General features: G+C 38.9%; 1 protein-coding gene across 1 annotated transcript in view; it reads right to left on the bottom strand.

Moving 5' to 3' along the window:
• tbca (tubulin cofactor a) overlaps nucleotides 1-6,211 on the bottom strand; it is an 8,551-nt gene extending 2,340 nt beyond the window's left edge. The window contains exons 1-2 of the mRNA XM_007548783.2: nucleotides 6,045-6,211; nucleotides 1,883-1,988 (exon numbers count right to left, since the gene is read on the bottom strand). Of these exons, the coding sequence (XP_007548845.1) occupies nucleotides 1,883-1,988; nucleotides 6,045-6,097 (159 nt within the window). The 5' untranslated portion in view covers nucleotides 6,098-6,211. The remainder of the gene's footprint in view (nucleotides 1-1,882; nucleotides 1,989-6,044) is intronic.
• Between the last annotated feature and the right edge of the window lie 4,444 nt (nucleotides 6,212-10,655).

The raw sequence follows: 10,655 nt of genomic DNA, 5'->3' as shown, positions 1-10,655 counted from the left end.
CACACACACACACACACACACACACACACACACGAATTTTTTAAAAATTGTCGTGAAACTTTCCCTCCAATGTCTCGGCCATTGATCTGAACAGCTAGGTACAGGCAGACTGATTGGCCAGGCTTTTGGAACATGGAGGGGAATGTGTCCACTGTGGAGAAACCTTGAGGAGAGGGTCGGGCTAATCAGAGGAACTGCACTACAGTCGAGTGCTAACGTGGAGCCCCATCCCATAAGGAGTAGAAAAGAGTCAGCTGACGCCATCAGATACACTTCTTGACAGAAACTTCCTCGCCAACCCCGCTATAGCGCCGCAAAGTCAAAAAACACGCCAGACGAGTCGTCTAGGTGCGACAGGGTGAGGCAGGCGAGTGGAGCGACGCTGAAACGAGAGGAAAGTCACGGTGCCCTCCCCGGTGCGGTGGAATGATCCCATCAGGACGGGATGAAGATGACACTTAAAGCGTATTGATTCCATTAAAACATAAACCTCTAAGCCATCCCGCCTCACAAACCTCTCATCTTCAATAATCCATCTGGCCTCCCAATCCGCCCGTTTAACACCGACTAAGCCCGTCGCTCAAAACTGCCACAGAGTCAACAAACCCAACACAAAAGAATCTCTGATACAAGCTCAGCTTTGATTTCTGAACCACTGTGGGTCCCACGTTGAACAGATGGTTTCTTTACATCGTTTTAAAACAATTAAATAATGAAAACGGGTAAATCACACATAAAATCGTACTTTTCTCACAAGTAAGATTTTATAATGACTGAATTTAACATTGCAATAACAGTATAAATTGCTATTAAATCAGAGTGGTATGACTGCAGTTTTCAGGCCAATCACTGATATTTAAAAAGCCTGATCTGCTGATCAGTGATTTTTTTTTTTGCCTGAAAAGTCGCTAAATGTGGCAACAAAGGAAATAAATCAACAGCAATACATAATAATTGAAAGCACATCATCAATATCGATTATAAGTCTGATAGAATATTCTAGAATTTCAATGAACTCCGATCCAGGACCGCATGGCATTGTTGGGGATGTAGGCAGCAGAAAGGCTTTCACCACTCACCTTCTCACAACGAGCAAAACAAGGCTGCTGGCATCAACTAACTCACTCATCCAGTCTTTGGTTACCTAGCAACAACCTGTTGAGTAACTTACGCAGCAACAGTTTCAGGTTTCGCCACCGTGTCACATAACTGCCTAAAAACCAGCGTGGAGTGAAAACGGGAAAAGACAGGAAAGGTCTCGTCACCAGTTTGGCAGCATTTCAGATATTTAAAGCAAATAAAACCCTAATCAATAACTATTAGGGTCAGAACTTTAGCAAGTTAATTTAAATTAATTACATAGATTTTAATGTGCTAAACATTTTAACACATTTAGTCACATTTTTTACATGCAAAAGTATAGAGCCAGAACCTTCGTATTGTGTTTCTAGTACTCTCATAAATTTGACGCACAAGTTTCATCTGTATACAACAATGGATGACGGAGCCGCTTCTCTTTGCCCAGTGGGGGTCCTTCAAAAAACAATCTGATTGGACACTGGAAAAGACAATTGTATGCAATTAACAATTAAACATTTTAATCCAGTCCTGCCTGTAAGAATTATTGATATCAACTAATATGAAACCCTTATATTGTGTTACGTTGAAAACACAGCATGAGATTATATGGGCCTGTGAACTGCTCAATTACAAACGTGTCAGCAATCATCAAACTACAATAACCCAACAGGATCTAATCATGTCTGGGTCAGTTTAAAAAAACTCTAATGACCCAACTTGTGGACTGACCTCATTACATACACAAATAATCAACCAAAAGATGTGAAGCGTTAAAACCAGAGAACCAGTAAAAGTTAAACACCTGTTTCTTGATGAGGAATTCATCCCCTCCCTCTGCTTTCAGGCGTTCCACTTTCTCCTCTTGCTCCTTTGCTTCGTTTATGTAGGAGAGCTCCTCTTTGGCCAGCCTGGAGACGGACGAGAGCAGAGGAAAAGAAAAAAAAGACACGGTTTAAGGCAAAGACACTGTGTTGTTCCCGCAAACATCAAACACTCGAGACACCGGATAGACTGGACCATGAAAGGCAGGCTGTGATGGTCACTTTTTACAGACTGGGCCATTAATCTTCATGCACTTCCACTGACTGAGGGGACACAGTAGGATCATCTCCCTCAGGATACCATGGTACACACCACAGCAACAAACTCCTCTCTGCTGCCAAAAGACCTGCTAACTTCACCCTTTGACTTCATAAAAAACATCTGAGTTTGTATCATATTGTTTATTGTGATATGTTTCTTATTGCGATAACCATTCTGATTTATTGGTGTCACAATAAATTCTAATTAATTGCCTTTAAACCAGCCCAAAACTGTCGTATTGTTGGGATTGTTAGTTTTACTATTTTCTCCACTGTTTCATCAATGAGAGTAGAGCATTTGTTGTATCGTTTATCATGATAAATGAGAATTCTGATTCATCGCCATCATTCTCACCAACCAAGTCTCAAATGACCTATAAATAACTTAATTCTTGCACCATTTCTACTTTTGATGGGTCACATTCTGGTAAGTGATTAATGAATAAGATAAAAAGCAGTGGTCCCAACAACAACCCCTGTGGCACCCCATAATTGAGAAAAACTCAACTTAGTTAGCATCTGATAGTTTAGTTTTGAAGGCTTTCCGAAAATCAATAAAGACAGCATCATCAACATCACCTGTACTTACCTTTCATTTCCTGTTTCCGTTTATTTAAATCAAATTCCAGTTTTAAAGAAGATATTTTCACTTTAAATGAAAAACATCAATCCTCTATCCATTTCTTTTTCTGTATCAATCGTCCATAGTAACTGCATTGAACTATCCGTTTCACATCTGAACATTACTAGCTGGCCCTTTTAATTCACCTTTACCATCTCTCACCCACTCACTCCCACACACTACTACTCCTTTTTAGTGATTAATTGATCATCAATTCAATCCCTAATTTGGACCAAGTCAGCTGGTAAATGGGCCTCCTCTCATTGATTGGTAGTGAAAACGGGCTTGAGTACATTGATAAATTTTGATTATTTATCAATTACGGGCCAAATGGAACTAAATCTATTAAACAGATTCAGAGCCTGATTGGCATAATAGAGTTTGAAAATATCGCTATTGGTAATGATTTCCATCTAATTGTCTTTTTCCGGCTGCGGCCGCTCGTCGGAGTGACAACACAAATTTCATTTTTCATAACATCAGCTGAGTGTAAGTGAGTAATCCTTCATTAGTCAGTCACATTACTGGGGAGCCTCGCCTCCGTGTTGCGCCGCTCCTCGCCTAACCAAGGAAGCCAACAGCACTCTGTCATATTTTACATCAATTACCCCTTATCGTAATGCGCTTCCATCAAGAAGCTTTTAAACAGGCACCATATGTAACGCCGCCTCCTGTCTTCCGCCCTCGCCGTCTTGACGCGCGGTGAGTGATGTCGTCTGCTCGGAGAGGAGAAGGTGGCGCGCGGAGGAGGAAAAGACGGAGGAAAGGAGGCTGGGATAATTTAAATAAAACTGAAGGACAGTCTAATAACAAAACGTCCATTCCTCCTCCACCTTCCAGACCGGATGTTAATTTCTTATTTCTCACAGACTTGGGAGCGCAGTGTGAATGAGGGGTGGGGTCGTGGCTGGTTTTAAATAGACCTGCCACCTCGGGCTTAATGGAAAAGGCAGCTCTCTGGAAAATAGGAAAAAAAAAAAAAAAGAAAAGGGAATTAAAGCCAACCGACACACACATTCGGCCGCCTTCTCTGGCACTGTATTTTTAAGCCGCGGTGTAGTCTCTGCTGCGACCGGAATGACAAAGGCAAATTACTGTTGTCATTTTATTAAGGGCATCCGCCTCGCCAGGGCCAGGGAGGCGCTGACTGGAATATGACGGGGGCGGTGGGGGGCGCAGGAAGTGGGGCCCGGATAAAAGAGCAAGGCGGGCTTTACCAGGAGCCCGAACGAACGAAGAGGGCGGAGGGACTGAAGACAGAGAGAGGAGAGACAAATAACTGTGTGTGCTTAAACCCAGTGGTCTGATTAAAGGGTCATGTTTCAGAGACGCTTTTGGTCCGGAGCGATTTGAGATTTAATATCTCCTGTCTGGTGCTGAGAGAATGTCAAAGCTTGATACAGTAGGAAGGGGCAAAGACTGCTCAGTGAGACTGCACTGCTGCTTCGCCTCCGATGGCTGCTGCTGGACAGCGTGTGGCATTTCTGCCCCCCCCACAACTTCCTCCGAGGAAAATCATTATTACGCAAGTCTGCAGGACCCTGCTGGTAATCTAATCCACGTCAGAAACAATCAGTAGCCTGCTGCACAAATCCAATCAACAGTGGGGAATTAGAGGTCTGCCTATCAAAAGAAATACACTTAGCTCATCAAAAATACCAATACATGTTATTATTACTATTATTGTATTATTGTTTTCTCATGAAACCTACATCTTTGTTAGCTTTTATTTATTTATTTTATTTTTTTTTTTTAAAACACGGGTACATCTGGTTATTAAACTTATTTTAATGTTTGCCCAAGAATGCAAATGTTTTTCTGAAATTAGGAATATTGGTTATTTATTCCTCCTCTGGCACTAAGCATGTCCAATTTTATATTTTTATTCCAAAATGCATTAAACAAATTCTACTGCACAATAAATTGTCCCGGAAATGATTAAGATAGATGATAATATTGTTGGTTTGAGCAACAAATTGATAATGTTGTAATAATGACAGTTGGTCCTTGTCAAAGATTGATGAACTTTCATTTTTATGAAGAACATTTTACATTGAAACTGGAATTTTTTTTTAAATATAAAAAAATAGATTAACAAAGCGACCAAAAACAATAAATAAAACCCCACACAACCGAAGCCATACATTAACCACAAAAATGTGCAAGAAATTTGCCTTTATGTGAATTCAGAGAATATCTGGCACCATTTGCAGCCACATTGAATATGTATTGTTGTTTAATGATTTCTGTGTAATAAGAAAACCATTAAAACATTTATAACCATAAACATTAGTAAGACTGGAGATAAAAGCATCCAAAAGTGATTAAGTATCTAAGTAACGTATTAATCACATAAATAAAATTCAGATTATGGGTGATATTTGATCAATTATGTCATGAGTATGTTGCAAGAAATTATTAAAATTAGAAATTACAGCAAGAAATAATTTCTTTGAACTTTGAAGGGAAAGTCTGACAGATAAAACTCATGATGTGGTGCGTTACATAAACAAGACAAATAGGTAAATAGTAAACTAAATTGTATACCTATAATGTAAAACTTATTTGTGGAACATATAAAAGTGTATTTGCAAAATAATTGTAAGTATGAGTTTCAAATTTGATCAAAAATGTTAACTTTTTTTTCTTACTTAATTGTGGAACTTTGACCTCAATACAAGACTGAAAATTACCCCCAACATGACACGGCTGTCTTGACCCAGATGAAGCTGTTTGGTTCCATTTTCGGTCATATAGTTTGTTGTTTATATTATTACTATTATCATTGGTTAAAAATACATTATCAATAACAACTGAGTGCAACTTATTCTTCATTAGCACAGCCAAAATTAAAACAAATAGAGGCAAAGCAGTGCATCACAGAGACAAACCGGTATTAGCCATCTGCTAGCAGGTTAGCTTATCTCTAGCTTTGGCGTCTCGAGATTCTACACACATTTTACCAGTTCATTCTTTACAGTCGACGTCTCGCCTTCATTGTCAGTCTGTACCGCTAGAGAGAGTTAAACTCCAACAGAAGCTAACTAAAGATAACCCCATGCTAAGCTAGCTCTTGCGCTCTAGCAGCGATTCGTCATCGGGATATGCTAAGAGCGCACGCGGCAAATATTGCACCGTGTACGGCGAGAAGTTCCTGTATGACTTAGCTGGTTAGCTAACTAGCATTAGCCTGGGGGTTGCTTTTATGAAACCTCCGCCTTCGCTAACTAAATCTTATTTAAGCATAGCAAACAAAATACCTCTTCACGATGCCCGTTTTAATTTTGATCTGCCGTATTCTTGGCTCCGCCATGACTGTAGAAGATGTTGCTCCGTTGCTGTGTGATCCCTCGAGCTAACTGCAGGAGGAAAGCAGATGGATTCAGGGATGACAAGCTGCTCACAGAGAAGTCGATCCGCGGAGTAGATTGTTATTGAATTTTCAGGTCTGAGTGGCAGGTCGAGTGAGAGCCCTATCTGAGTGAGCTGGTCTGTACCTCACTTGATTTCAAATAGAGCTATCAATGATTTACAATTTATAAAAGCTTTGTAAATTATTATATTATATTATATTATATTATATCTGTTGATAATTTTAAGACTTTACCACTGCAACAGTACCAGCAAAAGAATTTAAGAAAGAGTTTAAGTTATAGTTAAAGAGTTAAAAATCAGTGGCAAAACTAAGATTATTATTTCATGTTCACAGATTCAATCGAACTGAGCTTGATCTGTTGCCCATAAAAACTGGTTTTAAAAATGTGTGTCACGATGGCAGAGGAATTCTAAGGCAAAACAAAGTTGGTTCTAAAAGGTGTCAAATCCACACCACACTTTTCAAATTTTTATTTATACAAAAAGTCATCTTCTATTGATTTTACACTGTTGCACTACTGTATGTTGGTCGATTATATGGAAAGTTTCAGGGAATATGTGAATGTAATTTCTGGGAACTGTACTTATCCCAACATACACCAGTGAAATTTGAGTGAACACTTGACCACTTTTGTACAATCCATACAATACGTTTTTAAGTTAGTAAAAAAAAGTTTAATAAACCATATCTAAAGCACAAAATGAGATCCTGAGTGTCCCACTGGGAACCCAAACAAAAACCACCTTTCATCTGAAACGTTTTTCAAAGTAAAATCTTTAAATGTCCTGTTCATTTACAGTGCACTGCTTTCATATCTGCCTTTGCGTTTACTTTGAACAAGAATTAAACACTCCACACTGAAATGTGTCAAATAAAAGGTTATAGACCAAATAAAGAAATGTATTTATTTACACAGTGTGCCACCTAAGCTAAACAATTGACATGCCTTTACAAAGCTGTTTTACAGCGACAGCGCATTCAATATCATTTGAATCTGTCTGCGTCTCGTATTGATTTGTGTGATCACAGAGAAAAGAATCAATTTCATAGCATTATCCAAGGCAACTTATGTCAAAAATATGTACTGTATTCTATGCAGTTTAGATTTTTGCCATGTGCTAATAACGATAAAGGTTTATGTACTTAAACAGCTCTCTTTTATTAATCATACTACTGAGAAGGAGGCTAAAAACTCATGCTAATATCAAAAGTGTTCATTGAAGCTGAAAGTGATGAATTTTGTACAAGCTAAACTTCTTCTATAAGAAAACAATATATAAATCAGAATTGATGCACATTAAAAAGCTCTTAATAGAGCATATGTTTATTCGTTTCGCAAAATACAAATAGGCTTTTGACAATGTTCTAATCTTTGTTGTGTGATGATGAAAAGCAAATGTGGGCAAAGAAATCCATTGTGAAGGAGGAAATACAGTGAATGTAAAGGCATTCAATTGCTATCAAGTTTCTTGGATAAAACCATTTGTGAAGATTAATGGATCAGAAGGAGATTTAAAACAATTCTGTGGAAAGAAATCATCACTCAGCATTTAAAGGGCAGAATTGTGTAAAATAAACTTATTTTGAGCTTTACATCATGTTATAATGTTATTTCTTCATCAAAAACACACCTAGAGTGTTGCCTTGATTATTTCATGCATATTTGAGAAATCCTTTAATCTCCAGTGGCAACCACTCAGCTGTGCAAAACGTCTGAGTGGACCTAGCTCCGCCTTCGAGGACGAAGCTCCTCCTCTGACCTACAGTTTCCGAACTCCCCGGTAACTCCATACTCTCCCTCCCCGGTATCCACACTCTGCTCCTTCAAACTAGCTAGCAGCAATTAGCAAACACTTGGTGGAACTGGATCTGCTAAGCTAATTATAGGAGCTACTTCTCAGTGAAACTGTGGTTTAAAACAAAAGGTAAGCTTTTTTTTTTTTTTTACCTTTTTGTTTAAGTAAAAAAAAAACTTGCACTCAGATTTGTCTTCCATTTAGACAAATCTTGTTGCGTTAGTGCCACTAAATCTGCTTATTTGAATAATGTACAAATGAGATTAAGCTAGATCGTGTCAATATTTCTTAATAAAGATTAATATTTCATTAGGTATCCTCATTTTTTTATTACTGTACATAAAAAAAATACGAATATATAATATTTGGACTTTTTTTAAGCTGCTACTTTCCTGTTCTTTAAAATACATACAATTGTCCACTCATTCGAAGACAATATGAACAATCTGTCAATTTGTACCAAACATTGACAATTTTTGCGCACAACTCCTCATTTGAAATGTTACTACGATTAAAAAGACATGTAAGCTGATATAGCCTGCAAATAAACAGAAGGTATAGTGCTGACTTTCTCTGCTCCAGAGCACTAATTCAGTCCAGGCTATCGCGTGATTGCATCTGAGTGGTGGTGGGTGGGGGAACCCGGGGCTCGTTCCCTGCAGCTCCATGGCCGTTGATTATTGGTATTTTCCGAGTTTTCCAAACTAATAAATGGCACTATCAAGCATTTGGAAGCGCCGGGAGACTGCAGACGGGCTGCTCGGCCTAATTGATATTGAGCGCGGCGCTGGTAGGCGCGGACGGGGCCGCTGCTGGGTAATTTGCAGTTTAATCAGCGTTTGTAATGAGGGCCGCTGATTAGCGCGCGCTGAATATAAAAGAGAGTTACAAGGAACGTCTGTCAGAGTCCAGCGATAATTCCCCACTAATTGTAATGATTAGAGAGAAAACTGGATGACTTTGGAGTTTTCTATCGCTTCGTCGTGACACTATGTGTTAGAGCTATACGCTGCGTGTTCCCGCGCCTTGTCCTATACGTGTCAATTTATTCTGGCAATCCCCCCTCCCATCAGAAATGACTTTTTTTTTCTTTCTTTTTTTTTTTGCATGCGCACCGGAGAACAAGGCGGAATAGAAGAGATTTGATTATCAAACGAAAACAGCTCATTTCTGACAGGGGGCCTTTCAGGTGGGTTTGAATGAGGGTTTGTGTGTGTGTCCGTGTGTGTGTTGGGGGTGGGGGGGGGGGGGTGTTGGATGGACTCTGCGGCAGAGAAGGGAAGAGATGTATTCCTCGAGACGTGCCTCGACCACTGCTGGAATAGCAAATGTGAAATTAGTGAGAAATGTGTGCATGAACGCCTCTGGTCAATTAGCGGGGAGAGGAAGAAGAGGCAGGAGGCGAGAAAAATCAGCTGGTGCTCTCATAGTGCAGGCCTGACTGGTAGAGAGGGAGAAGGAGAGAGAGCACACACACACACATACACACACACACACACACACACACACACACACACAGCTGCGGTAGCAACCCCTCCACCCAGCCTGCTGGCCGCCTTCCCTTCTCCTCTTTGAAGCTTTATGTGATTCCCACTGAATTATAATGGAGTTGGAGGAAATAACTTCTCTGACTGTGATGATGACCAGAAAGAAAACTCTCAACTCACATTGCTCCCTTTAGTGCAATTTAACGAACTGTAAATATGTTTTCCTGCTTTATTAGGTTTTGATTGGCTTTTTTAAATGTCGACCTTTTCCCTGTTTGGTAATGGACACTGAAGGTCTTGTTTTCTAAATATACTACTCAGACCTGCTACTCCAAGATACAAGTAAGCTAGGTCATATCTTAAGACCTCCAGGACAGCAGGGGGCACCCTCAAAAAGAGTTTTGTTTTGCACACAGAACATGTGCCTTGTTGCCACACCTTGTTGCTAGGCCTGTTGCACTAAGCAATAAATCAATGAATCAATTAATCATATGATCAATTAAAACGAACTCATTAATTTCCGTTTTCATGATTTATCGCTTCTCTTTTCTCTCTTTCTATAAAAACTGGAGGATAAAAGTCATCACTCCAGTGCATTGGTCTCAACTAGCACTTGACAATTTTGTTTGCTGTCTTCATAATTCATTTTATTTGTTATTTTGTTTATTTTGAATATTTAAAATGTTGTCCAGTTTAAACTTTAAATTATTTAAGTTAAATTTAAAGTTCATCCTAATGAACTTTATATTCTTTTGGATTTAATGTTTATTAATCCGTGAGCATGGGTTCTTGCATTATTATACCATTTCCATAATATTACATGAATATGATCTCCAAATAACAATATTATTGTTTGTCATAATTACTTCTGACAATTTATCGTCCAGCAAAATTTGTTATTGTGACAGGCCTACGTGTTGCATTTATTTTAGAAGTTGTAACATGGTTCTGAGAATAACGTAAAACAACAAAGTTAACTGTTTAAATAGGTTATTTAGGGTTCTATCTATCTTTCTGTTTCTGTGTGAATTTTGACATTTTAATAAAATGTTGGGTAAATTTGCAATATTTTTGCCCAAAATCATCTCGGTGCTTAAGTAGAGATGCTGTAAAAAAAAAAAAAGAACTATTCTTCACTGTCAAGACAGAAGTGCCAAGCCGAACGAGGCAGCTGTTAAAGTTTCAATATTTGGATGGCCAACACACACTCAA

Source organism: Poecilia formosa, unplaced genomic scaffold (assembly GCF_000485575.1).
Source record: "Poecilia formosa unplaced genomic scaffold, Poecilia_formosa-5.1.2 Scaffold28, whole genome shotgun sequence".
In the NCBI taxonomy this organism is placed as follows: domain Eukaryota; kingdom Metazoa; phylum Chordata; class Actinopteri; order Cyprinodontiformes; family Poeciliidae; genus Poecilia; species Poecilia formosa.
The sequence above is the reverse complement of the archived record's forward strand: the minus strand, read 5'-3'. Positions and strand labels throughout refer to the sequence as shown.